This window comes from Mercenaria mercenaria, chromosome 17, assembly GCF_021730395.1.
Source record: "Mercenaria mercenaria strain notata chromosome 17, MADL_Memer_1, whole genome shotgun sequence".
Taxonomy (NCBI): domain Eukaryota; kingdom Metazoa; phylum Mollusca; class Bivalvia; order Venerida; family Veneridae; genus Mercenaria; species Mercenaria mercenaria.
Genome location: NC_069377.1, coordinates 13,427,524 through 13,450,296, shown reverse-complemented (window position 1 = coordinate 13,450,296; position 22,773 = coordinate 13,427,524). Strand labels below are relative to the sequence as shown.

The window sequence follows — 22,773 nt, the reverse complement described above, 5'->3', positions numbered from 1 at the left end:
GTGTTTCGTGTCGAAATTTTGACCTGATTTATATAAGAAAGATATGCGTATGATATCTGAAGCGTTGACAGTGTGGCTCTCTATATCATACAATAATATTTTTTGTGCATCAAACTTATTATTTATTTACTTAATTCTACATAATATGATTTATACTGACCGGTTAATGCACTGAATAAGAAGAAAATGATATCAATAATTAAGTATTAATTTGTGGAACGTGGTTACAAACTGCAATACAAGTAGTGTACGTGTATACGCAATTGTCATATTTGGTATGACAAGCATATGAGAAACATTAATTCGTGTGTAAATTAATTTCATTTTCACTGAAAGGACATTTAATTATTCATGTTGTTTGTACAACAAACAAACATTAAGAAAACACTTTGTCTAAGGCAGCTTTACAAAATGTATCAATTTGATGGAGTAAGTTCGAAGGAACATTTTCGGAAACCGATGGATATACACAGACCGAGATCCAAGTCAGAAGTACGTACACACAAAAGTTGGTGTTCTTTTTTGTTGTTGTTATTTTTATTTTTGCAAAGGAAAATATAAAGTAAGAATACTTTTTTTTTGTAATTTCGTTCTAAGAAATAATGTACCTTGACTGGCACACAGAAATACCAATTTCTTCAAAATGTATGATATTGCCATTATAATGGCAACATTTTAAACAGAAAGGGACAAAACTGATATCTTGTTTTCTTACAGGTGTATAATATTGCCGTTACAATAGCAACATTTTTAAACATAAAGTGTCAAAACACGTATCGTGATTTCTTAAGGATTTATAGTACTGCCGTTACAGTAGCAAAACTTCATTTTTTTTCCTAATCTATGAACAACTAAAACTTTCATTCATTATTGATAAATTTTCTTAGACTTCGTATGTTGTGTGGAATTATTTCTTATCTGAGTAAAGTATTAATAATGACGTATATATAATTTGCATGCTGTTCTTTAATACTTTTTATAGGAAATACTGTGCTGTGTTGTGCTGTGCTGTGCTGTGCTGCGCTGCGCTGCGCTGCGCTGCTCTGCTCTGCTCTGCTCTGCTCTGCTCTGCTCTGCTCTGCTCTGCTCTCTTCTCTTCTCTGCTCTGCTCTGCTCTGCTCTGCTCTGCTCTCTGCTCTCTGCTCTGCTCTGCTCTGCTCTGCTCTACTCTCCTATCTGCTCTGCTCTGCTCTACTCTCCTATCTGCTCTGCTCTGCTCTGCTCTGTTATGTTATGTTGTTCTTTTTCTTAATGCTTCTCACGAACACTCTTCATGTGCAAGATGGTTACAAAAATCATAAATCTCCTTGATTCATTTCGTTATGAACCAAATCTGACAGCCGTACTAAATATCCAGCGTCATTACTGTAGGATTAATGTCTTCATTAAACATAAAAAAGAATAATGATTAAAGCCAGACATAATACTATTTTGCGTATGTAAAGTTTGAAGTATCATGACAGTAAATTATACCATGTCATATTCGTACTACATCCGAAAATCTGAAAATGAAATGAAAATGAAGGGGAGCGGTGGTATAGTGGATAAGGTGTCTGCCGCTCAATCCAGGGGTCGTGGGTTCGAGTCCCACCGGGGTCACGACAATGACTTCTCATATGACACCAGTACTGGTTTGTCCAGGAAGCGGACACGAGAGCGGTTCCAATAAGCTTGAAGCTTTCATCACAATCGAGCTAGAACAAATTAAGTATAAAGTATCTTCATATAAAATATACAACCTTAACTAAAATTGAGCCGCACCATGAGAAAACCAACATAGTGCATTTGCGACCGGCATGGCTCCAGACCAGCCTGCGCATCCATTCAAAGCATATTGCAATTAGAGAAACCGTTAGCGAACAGCATAGATCCTGAGCAGGCTGATCTGGATTCATGCTGGTCGCAAATGCACTATGTTGGTTTTCTCATGGTGCGGCTCATTTATTATATTTTTGAAACAGGGGCTGGTGAAAAGGAGTTTAGATTTTGTACGAGTGTATTCCGATGTTGATTTACACAAGACAGAACAACATCTCGAGGCCGAGATCCGGCGGGAGAGCTGCATTCCACCACGGGATAAGAAAGTTGCAAGGTAGGGTACACGAGTTCGAAAGTCCCACATCCAAAGGTATGGAAGTCCGATCAGATAAATCATAAAGTAGCTTAAGTACAGAAATAACTTATCAATTGACTTATTGAGAGGTTACATGGTTGATCACCGATCCACGCGAATGTTCCCCACGATTAACTGACAGAAGATAATAAATCTGGAGTCATTCTTCCTCTACATCTCATTCATGCGAGGGAAGTTGTCGGGTACATGCAGAGAACAGGAATCCACCGGCTAGGTTGTTTATAAGCTGCACCACATGTTTTATGCATTATTTCTATGTTCAATCTTACTTTCCATAATTGTTTTCTCAAATATTTGCCAACATTTGAATATTTAGTTTAAAATTAGTAGGGACTATAATTGAATCTATTGTTTTGATTACCTCCCTTTATGGAGTTGATTGTATAACATCATGTACAATAATGAAAGTAGTGCTTTTCTAAACATAGAATTATGTATACTCTCTATTTGGACAGCTGGTTTATCTATTTCTGACATAAAATCAAAAGCCTTATCGGACTTAGATAATAGTTTGCCATGTTACCAAACAGTATTCAAAATCTACGCACAATTCACTCCTAATCGTAGAATTAAGTAAGTCCGTGTACTTTAGTTAGATTGTTTTCATTCTGGAGTCAGACGCCAGCAATTATGCGACCTGTAAAGAAAATTTATGCACCATCATCACTATGAGATATTCCATTTTGATAGCGCATCAGCTTTTATAAATTTTCCCAGTGTTGATCATATGACATATCAACTGTCTAGCCTATATTTTATTTAAATACTGCCAATAACAGCATACTGTTTCTTTTTTTCTCTCTCTCTCTTTTTTCAGGCTGCGGTTGAAGGGTGAGCGTATGTTACATAGTAAATTCGTCCTCCTCACCATTGTCGTGCTCAATCTCGTAGACTGTGCTCTTGTCCTCGGTGAACTCATTCTCGATATACACTTTATCAGAGGTAAATTATTTTGTTGAATTTTGACCCTTCCTCCCTCCCAAACCCCCACTCTCGAACCACGCACTTTGAAATCAATGCAGAGCTAATACAATGAGGTTTATTCCTTGTCTTCCGTGTGAGTAATCATACATTTGTCTCTTGGCCTCCCTTAAGGGTATTCATGTATTTCTCCCCTAACCCTCCCGTATGGGTATTCATGTATTTGTCCATCGGTCTCCTGCCTTGTTATTCATGTGTTTGTCCCTTGACGTCCCGTGATGGTAAGCTTTCATTTTTCCCTTGGCCTTCCGTGTGGGCATTTATGTATTTGTCCATTGACCCCCGGTGTAGGCATTTATGCATTTGTCCCTCGAATTTCCGCGTTTGGTATCCATTCATTTTTTTCTGGACCTTCCGTGTGGTAACTCTTGTATTTGTCTCTTGGCCTCTCTTATGGACATTTGTGTATATGTCCCTTGACCTCGAGTGTGAGAATTCATGCATTTGTCCCTTGACCTCCGGTGTAGGTATGTATGCATATGTCCCTTGACCTTTCGTGTGGAGTATCTATGCATTTTTCCTTGACCTCCCGGGTAGGAAGTTAAGTATTTGTCTCTTGACCTCCCTAGTGGACATTTATGTGTATGTCCTTTGACCCCCAGTGTGGGAATTCATGCATTTGTCCCTTGGTCTCCCGTTTTGGGTATTCATACACTTCTGTCTTATCTTAATTAATGTGTAACAGTGAATATTTATGCATAATTTTGAATCTTCTACGAACGATTATTTTAATATCTAAGTGCACCAAGTAATAGAAAGAGCATGGAAACTCGAGGGTAAACGATTTGTACGAGGGGGCGTAGCCCCCGAGTATAAATTGTTTACCCGAGAGGTTTAATGTTCTTTCTGTTTTGTATCATATCCATCCATATATGGTAGTTGTAGGCGTTCCACATTGCCATATACAGCAGTTCAGTGGGTACTTAAAATCCTTGCTTTACAAATGTGTAAAGCCCAGGTAAAATAAACCAATGCTAGAGCAGAAAATCAATAAAATACACTTCACTGTCTACTGTTCCAGACACGCTGGCATACTTTTCTATCCAACAGTGCGGTAACTAGCGTGCGGGTATTAAATACCTGCACACTTTTAGTTACCGTGCCCTGTACTCAGTGTATACGAATTACCTGCACCAAATTTGTTAAGAAAACACACCGAGCTATGATACAAATTGTGCTTAAGGAACCCTATATTGTTCTATTTTCAGTTAGAACATTATAATATAGCTTATTCAATCAGCTTTAGGCCCTGGATAGTGGTATCTTCATTCCCTTCTAATTCACTTGTATGTTTTTGTTGTTTACAAGAATTTCGGACCAAGTCTGATGAGTCTTCACAACAGTTTATTGACACTTTGCAAACACGGTACCCAGAACACCTACATGGTCATAATATCGATCACATGGATCTACTTTATGCTCAGCTATCTCTTGCTCAATGTCATTGGCACGACACGTCTCCTGAAAAAGTGACGTCATCAAGTCTACATAGATTTTTAAATGATACACAACGACGTGAACGAGGTTCGGAGGTTATACCGCTAAACAATATTCATGGACCTCAGTCGGGTCCGAGCTACACGATTAAAGAAGAGGCGATGCATAAAAACGATTCAAAAAGTGTATATGCCCTCAACAGCAAGCCATGGAATCATACCACGCATTCTTTGAATCACACCAAACAGTATGGAAATCACGCTGGGCACTCTGGAAATGACACCGAACACTCACATGGGGACCATGGCCATCATCGCGAGCACAGTATATGGGAACACGTGGCACATGGCATGCATAAAGCCAGTATTACCATATTAGGAATTCTCTTTGTGGAGGTAGACAAATTTAACATGTTTCTAAACTAGTATGCAATTCTTCTTAGAGGTAGACAATTATAACATGTTTCTCAACTAGTATGCAATGCTTTGCGGAGGTAGACAAACTTAACATGTTTCTGAACTAGTATGCAATTCTTTGCGGAGGTAGACAAATTTAACATGTTTCCAAACTAGTATGCAATTCTTTGCGGATGTAGACCAATTTAACATGTTTCGAAACTAGTATGCAATTCTACGGGAGGTAGACAAATTTAACATGTTTCTAAACTAGTATGCAATTCTTTGCGGAGGTAAACAAATTTAACATGTTTCTTAACTAGCATGCAATTCTTTGTGATGGTAGATCTATACAAATTTAACATGTTTCTAAACTAGTATGCAATTCCTTGCGGAGGTAGACAAACTTAACATGTTTCTAAACTAGTATGCATAGACAAATTAAAGTTGTTTCTAAATTAGTATGCAATTCTTTGCGGAGGTAGACAAATTTAAAACTAGTATGTAAATAATTACTAATATGCTGAGAGTCCGCCCGCTTACTCAGTGGGTAGTGGGCAGATCTACGGATTTCGATTCCTTGGCGAGGCGTTTGTTCTCCGTGACGATTTGAAAAAAGACATTATGTCTAAAATCGTTTATTCTCCATCTCTGGTTCATGTGGAGAAATTGTCATTTACCTGCGGAGAACAAGTTAGTACTGGTACAAAATCCAAGAATACTGGTTAGATTAATTGCCGGCTATTAATGACTAAACACTGTTGAGAAAGGGCGCTGAGCCCGAAACAAACAAACAAACAAACAAACTTTAGTGGGCTTGAAGCATACCTGATTTCTTTGTGAAAAAAATAATTTGTACAGTAACTTTTATAAATTAAAGACATTTTGTTGAGACAATATCAGGGTTGTGCCTTATTATTTTACAAAATAATTAATTAATTACAATTATTTTGGCAATCTTCTCAATTGAATTACAATTAATTACTTAGTTTTTGGACAAATAGTTAATAAATTACAATTACTCAGGACAAGTAATTAACTATAATTAATTTTCATCAAATCCTGCCTTAAAATGTCCACTTGTATCTTCCAGCAAAATAAAACGTTTCAATGCAGCCAAGTTCATGGTATATTTAAACAAACTAGACTAATAATGTATTTCCTACAAGTTGGCCTGTGTACTAGTATATGAAGTGACACTACTCTATTCACTCAGACATCACTCTTCAGTTATATAAAATCATTATTTCACCACAGCACTAATAGATGGGGCACACTAATTAAGAATAATCAGATTTAATTGACAATAACCGGTCAAATCTGAGTCTGTAATTAATTAATTACAATTGTTTTAATTTACTTTTGTCTCAATTAATAATTACTTTCAATTATTTCAGATATGTTAATTAATTATAATTAGATAAATTATAATTATAATTAGGCACAACCCTGGACAATGTCATACCACTGAAAGATCTACAGCAATGAAATGTAAAATACAAGACAACCTTGTAGGCGTACTGTTGCCCGGTCTATTATGTGTAGGGAAACAGATTAACACGGTGCAGCATGAAGATATCAATTTCTGTCGATGCTATTCTTTCTCAAGGTACTCCTGAAAATTGAATGTCGTCGAGCATTATGTTATGCATGCCTTTACCAAGCCCAGGCTATTTTCATACTTGTATTTGCATTTGAAATTATTATGTACAAAAAAAAACATCTGTTTTCATTGCAGAATTTCACTAAACTGATTTGCATGGGAAGAGCGTTCTTAATAAAGAAATTAGAGGTAAGTGATTTCATTCGATTGCAAGAATATGCTCCCCCCTTCAACCTCGGGAAATTTTTCGGCTACCGTGGCGAAATCTCTCTTATCTTCTACACGTATGCGTACCTGTTATTATCATAAAAGTATTAAAATCAGTCAAAAATGTGCATATGCATGAATTTTATTTAAAAAGCATTTAGTGTCGGAAACCCCAGCTATAAAGTTGATATATGACAGAAATAGTTGAAAAAGTTATTAATATAAAAATACGAAAGTCTGGATAAAAGACGGCGTTAATCATAATCAACAATAAAGAAATAATTAACATAATTGAGAAAACCAACATAGTGGCTTTGCGACCAGCACGGATCCAGACCAGCCTGCGCATTCGCGCAGTCTGTTCAGGATCCATGCTGTTCGCTAACGGTTTCTCTAATTGCAATAGACTTTGAAAGCGAACGGCATGGATCTTGACCAGACTGCGCGGATGCGCAGGCTGGTCTCGATCCATGCTGGTCGCAAAGCCACTATGTTGGTTTTCTCATGGCGCGGCTCATATTTTTGTTGTTTCCGTGTTTCTGCTACCTAATTTATCTTCACAAAAATCTTTTCTCACACATTTTATATAAAACAGAAAAAAAATGCAGACCATCAATATAATGTTGTTTCTCTGGAAAACAAAATGATAACAACATTATTTATGAATACGTAACATTCTATTTTTAGTAATTTTCGAACGTTTTAATTTAAAGGATATAAGATACCTGTGGAAAGTCTTTCCTAGTTTTTTCTACCAATATAACTTTATTAGATGATAGACAATTTCTTGTAAAAAGTATTTTTACATCTGAAAATGCTTTATTTTTTTATATATACATATTTCACAATTCATATGACTGTTATTTGATGCACTGGTAGTTTTCGTGATTAGAACCTTTCTTTATCATTTTATATTGCCTCTTATCCATTAATATTTCATAGAATAATCATGTTCGTATTAATGCTATTGATAAAATGTTTTATACGTTTAATATACTTATTTCATCTAATTTTCTACGGTCCTTGAACAATCACGAGCTTAGACAACAGTTTGCCTCATATTTCTTTTCATGAGATATAAATGTACCTGTTTATTATATACTTTTTGGATCGATTGCTAGAATTGATTGATTGAAAACATGGATTCTTGACTGTTGATAATAAATCAATTCTCAAGCGTTTAATCCCCAATTTTTGTTCTTTCGTTGGTGAAGAAATTTCCTCCACCCTTTATGCATTTAATGGTGATAGAGGTAGCAGTTTCATATGTATACATGTTATTAAGTAGGTTTGACAACAATTAATTTGTTATTGTTTTTATTGTTATTCAAGAGTATAAGGAAATTGAAAAATCTATGACAGACTTCTTAAACTTTGGTTTCATTCATTGGTATATACTAGGACACCGTTTTCCTTTTCTTGATAACTTTTATAAGTTATCTGATTATCCGAAACATTTAAGCTGTACGCCTTGTCATTTTTCGTTTCGAAATTATTCTGCTTTTTGAACAATGGTCTTTCATTTGTTTGCGATGTACTCGGGCAACACACTGCAAAGCTAAGATGTATCCTGGAAATACTGATATTTAAAGATATCTAATGTCCATCTTTCACTAGAATATTTCATCTTTAGATATTTACTTCAGATGTACCAAATCGTCATCTAATATATTTAAGTTTTCTAATCATGTAGAGTGGCTGTATATTTAGAGCTTCATGCATAATTATATGCCATACAGTAACAGTGGATTGTTTAAAAACTTTTAATAGTTTTACAGTGACTATCGTAGTACACATTTATACTGCGTTTAGCTATGCACGTATTGTGTACTGTTTTAAATCTTAAATACATAGTATCTCAAATTCACGCAAACTTACTTATTTAATGTTTACAAAAACTAGATTTTAAAGTAATTTTTCATATCTTCAAGTTTGAAACTTGGGTCTAATATAACTTTAATGTCCAGTAATTTAAAGTGTTATTTATTTCAGTATTGTATTTTATTACCTCAGGTGTTCGATTCTTTAGTTGTATTTATATCGTTTGTTGTGGACCTGGTATTGCTGAAAGGTCTGATGGAGTACAGAGTCCAAGACGCTGTGTTTATCTTAACTTTCCTTCTTCCCTGGAGAGTTATTCGAGTCGTCAACAGTAAGTGTTTCTGATTTCATTGTAGATTAGTTAATTAGTAGAAAAGGAAACTCCTCTTTCATTAAAACGTCATACACTGGTCAGCCAGTAGTTACCCCATGTCGTTTAAAAAATCAAAGCACAAAGTCAAAAGGCAAATATTGCAATCTTTATATTAAACATTACGTACCTGTTAAATTTTTATAATGAACTTGTCCATCTTTCAGTTTGGACAGTACCATTGACAGTGCAGGTAATGATCAGACTGCACAGTTGTGCAGGCTGATCATGATCTGCACTGGTCGCAAAGGTCCAGCATGATAAGGGTTAACAAATTACTACCAAAAAAAAAGAAATGTGTAAAAGGATAACTTTCATACTCAGATCAATTGCACATATCAAATATATATAGCTGTACCATCACCACTTTAAACAGACTTTATATGTTATATCAATGAATCACTGAATTTATAATGGCTAATTACGGTTTTGTCATGCTATTGTGATGGCACCGCCGCCAGAACGACAGCACGATAAGTAATTTTGTCATGTTGGCGCCTGGGTGGGTGAGTGGCATTTAGGCGGCAATATAGGCCCTCCTGTGCATGTAAACCGGAAGGCGAAATAATGATAAAATAATTTGTTGTCTCCTCCTCCCACCAGCACCACAATGCGACAAAATACTACTTCGTCGTGTCCTCGTAATGTAGCACATCTGCCAACCCGAGAACACGACAAAGTACGGTGCCAACACGACAGAAAAAAAAATGTCGTTTCTTCGTCCTATTTTTTGTCGAGTGCTCATGCTAGCGGGAACGCCAGCCTGACAAAAATGATTTAACATGCTGTCGTGTTGTCGTTCTAGCAGGGGCGCCAAAACGACAGCACGACATAGCAGAAACGAACTCTGAATTGCAGGTTTGATTGTTGCAATACTGGATCATGAACATTTCCGTTTGAAGATGCTCTACCAGGAAAAGAAGGCTGTAACTGCTGAACTAAAATCGCTGAAAGCAAAGGAGAAAGGATGGGATGTAAGTATTGCTGAGGCGCAAGAGTGAATATTCTAGATTCTGTTTGATATCTGTGAAGAAGCCAATAAGAATAACATAATGTATATACTGTTTGCACCCACCATGCTGTTACGTACTTATGAAGATATCAAGGTAATGTTGCTAGAACACAGTGTATTCATGTTTTAAAGGCTCATAATGCCTAAAATTTGTTTGTAATGTGGTTGCCACATTTTTTTTGTAATTAACGTAAGCTATGTCTATTTCTTGTTAATTACTATTTTCGAAAATTGTTTTCTCATATATTTGCTAAAGGATTGAATGTTAATTAACAGCAGTAAATATTACTGAATCCGTTGTTTATGATTGCCTCCCTTTATGGCTCTAACTGTATTAGTTTTTCTGTTATTTTGAAAATAGTGATTTTTTAATTATGCATAACATCTATTAGGATAGATGCTTCATACGTTTTAACATAAATTAAAAGTCTTGGGGAACTGTAATGGTGGTCAAGTTTCCTACGGTGTCGTAACATCAAATTTCGATATTACGAGAATCCTCTACAATGCAATGGTTTGTGTGTTACTTTATCAAGATGGAATACCTTGAATGTACTTCGTTGATATAGATATATTCGTGTAATCTTTTTTTTCCAGTTTCATTTAAAAAAGATAGAGCATTTTTGTGAAAGTGAAGGTATTCCGAAATGGAAGATCAGACAACATACAGGTATCTTTAATGCATTGTTCTTTTTTTTTTCCATTTAGCGTCCATAGCATTAGATTTCTAAAAAAAAAAGGCCATTCTAGATATGATCTACTTAACTTATTGTCATTATTGTTAAAGTTCGTTTATGTAAATTTTGAAACTCTTCCATGATATATATATATTTTTTTTTTTGCAATTTTGATTCAATTTAGCAATGGGAAGAAAGCAGTCAACAATTACTACAATGGCGTCGCTTGCTCTAAATGGCTTCCTAAAAGGCATGGTATTGAGTCCGTCAGACAAGGTTTTGCTCGACAAGTCGCTGTCACTAAGTTCCCAGGATACTCCCTCTAGTCTTGGAATAATATCAGAAACCGATACTGGAGAGGAGGACGATCTTACAATTGTTTCACGTCAAACAAATCGTACCGATAGCGATCTATCCTTTGTGACGTCAGATGAAAGTGGAAAAGATGACGACGATTTCTCGAGAAATGCGACAGTAGAAAATGTGCATATGGAAAACCATGGAGAGGAGGGACACGTACATGGTATTATCAAAAATGCATCGAAAGTGACACTGAAGAGCGTTACATTCTCGCCAAAGGAACGGAAACCTCTGATACATAGACAGGATTCGGTCGATTCCAGGGACGTCAGTTCTGTAGACGAAGATGATAGCTTTACAGGCTGGAAATAATATGTGATTGGTATTTTCGGATGTGAAATAACGAAATGTAAAATTTCAAGAATGGCAATAAACGGTGCTTTTTTATATTTAAACACGGTTAGCTTGCATGAATAATTTTTGCGAGGATGCGTTAAAGAAGTTTATATTTACATGAGCTTTAATAAATGCACTGTAGTATCAAAATGAAAACTTTGCGAGATATAAGTTTTCAAAAGGATTCAAACCTTTTAGCGACAGCTAAGCCGATCAGGTTTTACATAACGCATGGAATTTGTGTACATGTTTGTATGTGTAAGGCACTATTTTCCATAACGTCTTTATGTCATGTTTTCGCTTGTATATGAGCTTTACACACGATCTTTACTGCCATATACCAAATCGTTCTTGGTGAAATCCTCATGCTGTCAAAACGGTAGTTTCGTATCTTTAAAGTTGTAGACGGAGAGAGACGCTGCTTTTTTTCATTTTCGGTTTAATTTAATTTGAGGTGCTGATAAACCAGCCCTTTTTTTACGCTGATTTTGGGGCCGAAATTCGGCCCCATTCCCCAGGCAAAATAATATACTTTTATCCCCAACTGCACTAAAAAATTCCCCAAATGCAAGTCGTTTTTATCAGCGAAAATTTCCACCGCCGATGGATTAATAGGTCTGAATGTATATGCGTTCAAAACACCGCTTCAAGAAACGCCGCAATCGGAACATCTCAGATATTACCGTTAGCGTCGGTCATCGGGAATTTCACTTTCCAGAATTTCTGATTCGCGGATATATTTATCTACAACAATCCGATTCGTGGATATATTTATCTAATAACAAGCCGATTGGCGGAAGCAATGAACGAAAAAATCTGGAAATATTGTTAAGTCGAACGGCTTACAAACAATTTGCGCGACCGTGAAATGATTTCAGTCGACGCGAAGATTTCAGTCGCGTTCATTTCAGTCTACGCGTAAACATTTCGGTCCGCCCATTTCCGCTCGCGTTAGTTAAATTTCAGTGAAGGAAGTTTGAGATATAAATGAACTAAAGCAGTTCGTTTGGTTCTTTCACGTGCCCAATGTAAAGCATTGATACACGGGGATGGATTTTTTAAAGCACCTCCCAAGAGCTTCAAAACAAAGTGCTAATCATACCTTTAGGTGGTATTTTTTCGCTATACAGTAATATGTATGAAAATGATTGTAAATTGAGATTTATATATAATGCAATTAAAAGCATTTAAAAAGCTTTTTAAAAGTCATAAAATAAAAAAGGACAACTCTATTTTTGATAAATGACCTTATATTAAGTTTGAAATACAAAGGCCAAAAAGAACTAAATATTAATGCTTTATAAACATCTAAGTAGTGAAAAATGCACATTAAAGGGAGATAATTCAAAAATGGCAAACTATTAAAGGAATAATTTCATACATTGAGCAATTACTTTAGCTTTGAAATGAAAGTGTTCTTGAAAAATGATTTAAACATTTTAATGAGAAGATTAAAAACTATTTTTGATTCAATGTGATATTAGGATGAAATGGTTCAAGGGCAAATTGCTTGGTTAAAGTATAAAATGAAAAAGAGATTTAAAAAAAATAATGGCTTCTAATTCTGGCACTTTAGGGTATGAAATGGTCCCAAGATTTTGCAATTGGCTTAAGTCATGGCTAAAAGTGTGAAAGAGCCAGGGGAGGCCTTGATCTTACTCAATCTGTGTTGTTGTTTTATATATATATATATATAAAAATTCCCCAATTTGGTATTTTACGACACAAATTTCCCCTTCTGAAAGGACCCGCCACCCTTCCCCAAAACCATAAAAAAGGGGCTGTAAACAGAGGTTTTTGTGTCTTCAATAATAAAAAAAAGAGAGAGAGAGAATGAGAGAGGGAGAGAGAGAAAGAGAGAGTGGGTAGGGAGGTGAGCGTCTTTCAGACGCGGTGAAACTTGTCCGCTATTAGAATCACTAACATTATATTCGTATGTTCTGTATTCTTGAATTGTATACTTGCTTTTATGTGAGACGATATTCCAAAGAGCTCAGAATGCGTTTGTTAACAAATCGTCTTTTATAAGATGTTTTCCACAATAAGATTCATGATATTTAAGTATTTTGTCGCCTTTTGTTATAAAACATGTATAAATTTCAGAGCAACTGCTATATCTGATTAAGATTAATGTAAAAGTTTGGGAAATATTTATGTAATGTATATTTGAACTATTGTTACACAGTTTAATAAGTACATTATGACTTACATTAATTTTGTTTGATGTTGGTTTAACGCCGTTTTTCAAAAGTGTTTCGGTTACGTTACGACAGGCAGTTGACCTAACTAGTGATCCTGTTAACCTTACTTCCGCTAGTGAGCAACTGCTTTTACCAAAAGATGAATTCTCTGGCAGGCTGGAAAAGTACGAGCAGTACCAAATATGTTCATACGCCATGCATTTTACCTTTTGCTATGTAATTTCAATTTTTAGCCAAATTTAGGCCGCTATCTTTCTACAGGCACTAATACAATATCGGCATGAGTTATTCCGCAGAGCTCAGGTATTAACTGTTTCGGATCTTTCAACTACATAACAGTTGTGTGTGTTTCATTGCTTTGAAAAGGTAAATAAATATCTGAGTACCTCGATCCGTATACCGTGTACTAAATATATTGGTATCTGTCGGTCAATTTTAGTAACTCTTTTTTCACAAGCCTCATTTCTGTGACAGACAGGGTCAATTCTACTAGGCCATGTTTATTAAGTTTTGCGCTGTAAAATTTCCTGCCCAAACCATGAACTAATTCGGCGACAAAGGTATTGTTCTTATAATATAAGGATTTGAAGGGGTTTCCAGAATCTGGTCTGGAAGGATATTAGTGTTATTGTATCTATGTGACACGCTATACAGTATTGACTGAAAAAATGCCTAAATAATTTGCTTTCATGCATATACTACTACACAATGTGTAAAAGTATAGTTTCACCAATCCATGTCGTCATTTATATGCCTTATAACTCACATACTAAATAAGATACTATGTAATATACTCTTTAAATGTTGACAGAAGCTTTAATTAGTAAATACAATCGAAAACAAGAGTTGTTTAATTACAGCGCATAAGACTATTCCAAGCCCTTCCACCTAATTCTAGCTTATCAACAATAGCTTTAGCCGGGCATACTTTACCATATTGTAAGCCAGTGTTATAAACATGCCATTTTAGCTCCTCCTATATAGCCAAAGACATATGGAGGATCTGAAAACATTTGGTCAAGCACTTCCTAAGAAACATGTTTACATGCAAAACTGTCAGTGTTAAAATGAGGCATAATTTTGACAGAATAGAAACTTGAGTTGTGTAACTTGCCAGATAAGAAGCCAAAAGCATGTGCGAAGTTTGAAACCATTTGGCAAGACAGTTTTACATACAATGTTTTAAGGGGACATAACTTTCACAAAATAAGACTTTTATTCTAGCCGCTAGATTTATAAAACTTGCCAAGTGAGGACATCATATGATGCCGAAGACATGTGTAAGTTTGGTCTGAAATCATTAGGCCTAGTAATTTTAGAGAAACCCGTTTACATGCAAAACTTTTGTGACGCGAGCGTCAAGGCCGACAACGACGCTGACGCCGGCGAAAGGGTGACAACAATAGCTCTACTGTTTGATTAATTACAGCTAAGCATTACTGAAATGTAGCATGCATATATAAATATTAATTAGAAGGACAATTAAGAGTAGATATTGATTTTTCAGTGATAAGCGATCAATTATCAAAGTAAAGTTAGATTTGTTCCCAAAATATGACAGGATAAATATAGACTTTTTTATTCGTTTTTCATTTGCCCGTGTTAACAAGCATTCAGGACGAGGTCATCTACCTTCTTTTCAAGCTCGCCGGGCAGGATTTTTCCCGTGTTTTCGCCGGTGTTGGAAAAACTCCGTGGTCAAAGATGACTGTCGCCAGTATTTCAATTTATGAATGGATGCGTAAATGAATACGCTATAAGCGGTATAATAAACCAGTGCTTTAATTTATTTGTTTTTTTTTTCTATTATTTGAAGAATACAGTATGCAAGAAAAAATTGTAACACTGGTTATAGCTGTAGATGGAAATGTCCAGCCCGCAGATAAATGCCTTTCTTGCGTTACTGCTGGAAACAGGTACGCTCATCCCCGAGTCAGATATTTCTATCCGCACCTTCAACCAAAATTGTTATATTCAAAGTCGACGTGTTTATTTTTTCCGTGTAAACGTAGTCAGACAATAATGTGCGCGGAATACTAGGTGTTTTAATAGTTAACATGATTTGCTCGTGTTTCCGTAGGCTGAAAAATTACGGTGCACGAAATATTTGCTTTTTTCTGGTTACCATGATTTGCTCATGTTAGATTAAGACGCACGGAGCATCTGCTTTTTCGTACTTTGTCCGTGTTTCCCGTAGTCAGACTGATTAAGGTGCACGAAATATCCGCTTTTTTCACAGTTACCTTAATTTTTCCCTTGTATAACGCAGTCAGGACAAATGGGCAGGAGATATCTGCTTTTTTTTTCAAAAGTACCGTGATTTTCCTTTGTTCTAAGTAGTCCGGTAATATGAATGAAATGTTTGATTTTCATAATTTCCATGATTTTCCCGTGAGTGTGTTTCCGTAGTCAGATAGGGTATGTGCTCGATTTTTTTTTTTTTACTACGCACCTGTACCTCATTTGAAAAATACCATTTTCCCCGTTACATTAATTATTTTTAAATAGAGAATTTGGTATTTTTCATACAAGAAATTTTGTGGACATTTCAGCTTTTTATATAAGTAGACTGAGTTATGCATGGCATTGTCCGATACATGTCTGGGCGCGTGCATAGCCAAAAGAACAGCCACCTGTGCACAGCTTTTTTTTTCATTAAGCATGTCCTTCCCAGTGTTCCAGGTGCAAGATAGATAATGGGTTTGTTTATGGTTGCCATTTTTTTCTCCGTGTTAGTTAAATAAACACGAAACATTTGCTTTTTCATTATTATTCAATTTGAATAGTCCATGTTTTCCGTTGTAAGACGGGTACGGAAGGGGTGCTTTTTAAATTGCCTGTTTTGGAATGATAGGGATTTTTTAAAAATATTTTTCAGCTTTTAATTCAGTATTACATGTTTAACCCTTAGCCTGCTAAATTTCTAAAATGGACTGGTCCGTCATTCAATTTGGGCAATACTATTTAATTATTCGAAGGGGTTTTCACTGAAAATTTACTGACTGAACAGCGAACAGTGCAGACCATGATCAGACTGCACAGATGTGCAGGCTGATCTTGGTCTGCACTGGTCACTAAGGCAGAATCACTTGCTGTCAGCAGGCTAAAGGTTAATGGAACATGAACATTATATATATATATATATATATATATATATATATATATATATATATATATATATATAATTTATTACGTCACTAACCGACATTCATCAATTTATTCTTTGTTGCATTCAGGTAAGGCCAATATCCGAACAATGGTCCAATAGGCACATTTTGGTGTTCAGTCACAAAAGCATTGCCTAAGCTGTCGCTGTGAGTCTGAACCAAGTAATAACAAAATGAAATCAAAATGTCAAATAACAGTTTTATTAATGTTTCGTCTGATTTAATTGTTATATAAGTTCTTTATATCTCTGGCGGTAGGAAGATGTTCCACTTTGTGATTTTTATACAGAATAAGATTTCTTCAGATTTCAAAAACAGAACTTTTACCTAAAGACAACCGACTACCACCCTACAACAGTAGACCAAGGCGTGAAAAGTGCCTTGTAATTATTGAGCTGTGTCACGTGAACAGGAGCAACGTCAAAAATGAAATCGATAGATTTGATATAAAAGATAATCAAAATATATTAATTGTTTAACGAATAAACCTGTAAAATAATATAATGAAATAAGAAATATTTGTACGAATGGCCGAAAATCAGTGGTAAAAAAAGTAATTATCATAGTTGTGTTGTTTTTAGCGCACAAAAACATTATGTTTGGTATTAATTTGTGTGTATCATACCTGAAGGTAGATGAAATTGGATTATTTTTTTTTATTTTTATGGGGTTTTTTTTTATTTATTTATTTTTTTTTAAATATTTTTGTTGATTAATCATACCTTACCATGATAACCATACCATGGTAACACAGGTAGATCGGAAATGGTTATTTTGTTTCGATTTTCCAAAATTTTTGAATAACATTGATTTTAAAGACTGTAGAAAACATGATATTTAATCTCGAAAAAAAAATCTACAAGTAATTTACAAAGTAACTACTTGTTTCAAAACGAAAGAGATATTGCAAAAATTTATATACTTTGTAAAACAAATCTTTATTTTAAGAATAGTTTTCGTTAAATTCATCTAAAATTATATTTCTTCCTGCCCACGTGACCAGCATATTGTAATGGTCTACCATATATAGGAGGCAGTCGGTCGGCATAAAAATTTAGTAAGAGAAACAGTCGACATCGTCGACTTTCCAAGCGTCTGGATCAATTTCGTCGACTTTGAAAGCGTCTGGGTCACTTTCGATGATCACAGATTCGCTGGATGATGATTGGATAGATGCAGTAGGTCTGGTCGTTGCGAGACGGCTAAGATTATTGCGGTTCCTTTCAGCATCGGCCTGCTTGTACCTTATGGAAAGGCCTGCCTTTTTCCGGAAGTGGTAGTCAGCGTCTGCCTTTCTTTCTTTACACTCGATCCTAGAAATCATAATGTTTTTAGAAAAATAGTCTTTCAAGTAATTTATTTATTGATTTATTTGGGTTTTACGGCGCACCAACACAGTATAGGTTATATGGCGCCAAACAGGACTACAAGTTTTGGTTTCACATCTCATTTACATCGAAATAAAAACATGAGGTATGGAAGTCTTTCAAGTAAAGTATTAGTTTCAACTTATTTTCTGTCTCTATGTCGAATGATTGGTGATTCCAAAACACGCTCATTGGCATGCACCTATGCTTACATAGTATTCACTAAAATGTCTTGGTCATTGAAACTAAAAGACCACCTTTATATTGTCGAAAGTTCCTTATTGGTGCATAATTAGACCAACATAGGTGACAGTCATTCAAAATAAAAATAATGAAAATATTGCTTTAAAATAAATCATGTTCGTAAAAGTTAATGATTACTCGCTCAATTCTATACCGAAATCATTAAGACAAGTTGACTTACTTTTTCCTTTCATACTTTCTTACAGCATCACGTCTCTTGGCTAATTCATCCTCTCTTCTTGCCTCGGCAGTTCGAAGACGCAAATCTATTCCTCGGCGTATCTAAATGGATTGCAATGTATTCTACTTGACATGCTTCTATACTTGAAATATTTTAATTACTATTTACAGCTATATTTCGTTTTTCAAATTTGACATAAATTACTGTTGTTTCTTTTTAATGTTATCATCTGAAATCAACTGAATTAAAATTAACTAAACACTCCCGTGGCTCCTATTCAGTTAGAGATCTTTCATACCGGTAATAACAAACATTTTCAACATTTTATCGTATGTTCAGTTTCCACGGAATTGTTTTCAACCTTTCAAATTCGACATGCTTATTAAACATTGGTCACGTCATGTTTGGGCATTTTAGCCACAAGGGGGAGGGGGCAGTTTCAAACTATTTTTATAGAGGTAGAACTGGCCTATATAGTATATTACAATATATATTGAAATATAGCCCAGCCCCAAGCCCCCAGCCCCCACCCCCATCCCCCAACTCCACCCCAGAAGGTTAGATACTGGTCCCTGTAATTTTACTTACCGGCCCGGCAGTCTGTTTTATGGGTGGCAGGAGTGGTTTCTGTATTATTGGTCTACAATCAACCTCAATGATGAAAGCTTCGCCTCCTTTTGCCTTCTTGTGTTCATATTGGACTGCAATATAAATATAACAATGCTTTAACAGTGTCTTAAATGTTCCCAGGTCTTGCCAAAATTTAACTGAAAAACGTTTGTCCAGATATTTTATTTTTTTAACGTTGATTTTAAGATTTGGTTTCTGTTTTACTGCTGTGCAGCAGACTTTATTTTCCAGGCAAGATTTTAATCAATATAACTTTCACAACTTTAGATATTTTAAAAGAAATACATTTACTTAAATACCAGTCAAGTTATTTGAAAACCGGGCATGAAAATTCAGTTACTGTTACCAGTTACGAGCGAGCAAATACGTGTAAGACTGTGAACAATTTATGAAAGGCCTGGAAACAGTGTGGGTAAATTTGAATTGAATTTCTCAGCAGACGACAGTTAACAATAATTTACCAAGTTTTGGCGGGCTACATCTGTCGGCAATGGCTTTCTTCTTCTTGTCTCTTCTTTTCTGCTTTCTTTTGGCGATCCAAGTCGAAATGAAACCGAAACAACAGGGAAGCTTTCTCGTTTTCTTTTTGTCGTCTGCTTGTTCGTCATTCTGAGCTTGGGCTGCAATTATTTCGTGCTCTGTTTCCCTTGTTGCTTCTATGACCTGCACAACTGGTTCCTTCTTTTCTTTCTTCTAATGAAAAACGAGGAGAAATAAAATGAAATTTGGTGATGCTTTTCTAGACAGGCTTTGAATAGGTATTTCTTAATGATATATGCTTAATTAACTTTATCTTGTGTCTACTTAAATCATTAAATCGTCTGCTCTTTAAAAACAGCAGTTTTGTTTCTCTAAACAGCTCTTGATATTGAAAATAGAACGTACCCCAAAACAAGAAAACACTAACAAATCATATATCAATGTGATTTTGATACTACATTATTTCCCGAAAAACTCATTTCAGGCTTGCTGTTTCATGCCTAGGGATTTTGTGTGTGTGTGTTTTTTTTTTGTTGTTTTTTTGTTGTTTTTTTTTTTGTTTGTTTTTTTGTTGTTTTTTTTTTAGATAAGAGGCCCGTACTACTGTCTGTTTTAGTATGTATCCTTTTTAACGCCCCATATTTGTAAAATAAAAAAAAAACAGTACAAGTAAGTGAACATAATATCTAGTCAGTATTGGCAAGAGAAAGGTAAAGACTATCAGATGAACATATTCTTAAGTTCTGTTCAAAACTTTACGTGTGAAACTGACAGGTTTGCAAAATGAAATAAGACAGTTCAGAACTTACTCAGTAGTTTCATAGTCTTGAATGGAACTTGAAAAAAAAGTGGGGTTGATATTGGAAGCACAGCTTCATGAGACAACATTATCGCTAACACGTCTCTTTCAGACATGCTACTTGTGTATCTATTTAAATTGTATTGCACTGGGGAGGGGCGATTTTAGCTCTAACAATCCAAGCAATTTGTTCTGCTATCAAATGGTATTAAGATATGTTTAGATATGTTATATAAGTACCACATGATGGAATCAAGATGCAAATGAATATCAAGATTATGATTTAAGTATTTGAAGTGTACTTTTGCTACCGGAGAACAAAATTTCTACCTACATGTAATAACAATTTACATGTACCTTCTTTTTCTTTTCCTTTTCCTTCTTTGTCGCTCTCTTCTTCTTGCCATGCCTGCTGTCAGGTTCTCCGATATCCTTGGGCTCATCATTATTTCCTTCTAAATAATCCAACTTTGTAACATCCAGTTGTAAAACTGAGTTCTTTTTTATTATTTTCCTTTTCAGCTTGGTTATTTCATTTCTTTGCTCTTTTACTTTCTCATCTTCATTTGCTCTTTCCTTAGTGCCTTGGACTGTTTCGTCTTTAGCGATTGGCAGATCTTTAACATGCTGCGCACATGTCAGTTCAACCTCCCGAAATGAACTGTCAATTTCCGCAAGTTGTCTCCCATGCTCTGGTATTTCTAGTGGCTTGAGGGTAAACAATCTGGATTTGTTAAGATCTGTTTCGGTTTTCTTTTCCACGGCGTTGTCGTTTTTACTTTTGAGTGGAGGAAGTTTTCTCCCGTCATCTGCGACAGGCTTAACTTCTATCAATTTTACACCAGGAGGACCTTTTTCGGCCATTCCTGCTAGTGTAAAATATCTGTGCCGTTATGGCTGTGTCGCCTCCGCTCTGTTGTCGATAAGTGAAGTTAACGTAATGTGACATCAATTGTTACGTCAGTAACGTCAAAATGCATTATGGGAATGTTTACATTTACGTCAATCAGAGGCGAATTCGTTTTTTAATCTTGGTTTATTTTGTTTTGGAATTCTTTTAATAATCTGAAGTTTTCGCAATCGTTTTATGTTGTTAAAACTTAAGAAAAGATTAAATATCTGAAAACACCGGCATGAAGTTAGCAGTATACTTTCAGCAACAATGCGACCGCCGGATCCGTATTTTTTTTTTCACTTCACATGCACTTTTTAAACCTCTTTGTTTTCTCTAAACGAAGGCTGGTGGATAATCGCAATCGAATGAATCTGTCCTGGTCATGAAAGCCGCTAATCTGACATGGCATTTGTACCAAAGTTGGAGAATCCTCTAAGAACTTATTGAGAGGTCACGTTATTATATAGATCTACATGATGTAATTGAAAAGGGCATTAACTATGTATGTTAATTCTTAGCAAGACGTTTATATTATGTTCATTTGTTGGACGATATTTCGATCTTACACTGACCTACTCTTAAATATACTTGTGCATTGTTTCTAATATATACGATATGTGTATTAATAACTTTTTGTATGTTAATTGTACCAGTACAATTGTAATTTAATACTGTTAGGAATGACGTTAAATTTAATGACTATGATTAAATGTGCATTGGCTAAAACTCTGGTTTTTAGAGTTCGCTCAAAGGCACTGGCTTCTTCTCATGTCAAGAGTTAGAACAGATGAATGAAAGCAGTCGGCAAATTATACAATTTATTTGAAATATACTTCTCAAATAAAACAGGATTATTTCTCTAAAATCAAGAACGGTTGTAGAAATCGAGGCGGTAATATGGTAACTTCAAAAGCCAAATAACCGAATGTCGTTTCGAATTGGCCCTATGTTATTAATTTTAAAAGTTTACTCGTAAAGCAAAAACATCCACTTTGCAATCTGTCTTTCATATATGTAAAGTAGAATTACTTCTGAGTTAAACAACATTGCCCGTAACGGGGCGTAGGGACGATTTGAGCATTGGGGCGGCGGAGGGGGTTGGTTTGGGAGGGGGTGTCCCCCTCGTATGAACGGGGGAAATTTTTGCATACAGCTAGAGTAAATGGTACAATCTGGCGACTTCTTGGGCTGCTCAGTATCTGTTTAACACACTTGTTTTTTTTTTCGAGTTTTCACCCCTAATTACAGTTTACTTTGGTTAAACACTGTAATGGCGGTACGATGTTAGATACGGACAATGTCTTACCAGGGTAAAACCAGTAATGTCTAAGTAGGGGATCGAGCACAAGACCCTGACTTAAAGGGGGTAATCTAATCCTGTAGCATTTAAGTCATTAAATGGCATTATAAAGATAAAACGCAATTCATTGTTTTCTTTGAACCATTGAGGGTTGAATGAACTGACTTCAGGGTTCTT

At 35.5% G+C, this 22,773-nt stretch overlaps 2 protein-coding genes across 2 annotated transcripts; one reads left to right on the top strand and one right to left on the bottom strand.

Moving 5' to 3' along the window:
• The first annotated feature begins 298 nt into the window (after positions 1–298).
• Positions 299–13,541, top strand: LOC123536889 (uncharacterized). Its single transcript, XM_053529091.1, has 9 exons — positions 299–492; positions 1,962–2,092; positions 2,952–3,076; positions 4,424–4,947; positions 6,686–6,739; positions 8,771–8,909; positions 9,807–9,922; positions 10,558–10,630; positions 10,822–13,541. The coding sequence occupies exons 1-9, from the start codon at positions 352–354 to the stop codon at positions 11,307–11,309; spliced, it is 1,791 nt and encodes a 596-aa protein (XP_053385066.1). The 5' UTR covers positions 299–351; the 3' UTR covers positions 11,310–13,541.
• Positions 13,542–17,237: 3,696 nt separating this feature from the next.
• On the bottom strand, positions 17,238–21,333 carry LOC123536720 (DNA ligase 1-like). Its single transcript, XM_045320099.2, has 5 exons — positions 20,759–21,333; positions 19,584–19,815; positions 19,081–19,193; positions 18,493–18,593; positions 17,238–18,014 (listed from the first exon to the last, which is right to left on the bottom strand). The coding sequence occupies exons 1-5, from the start codon at positions 21,263–21,265 to the stop codon at positions 17,756–17,758; spliced, it is 1,212 nt and encodes a 403-aa protein (XP_045176034.2). The 5' UTR covers positions 21,266–21,333; the 3' UTR covers positions 17,238–17,755.
• Positions 21,334–22,773: the final 1,440 nt, after the last annotated feature.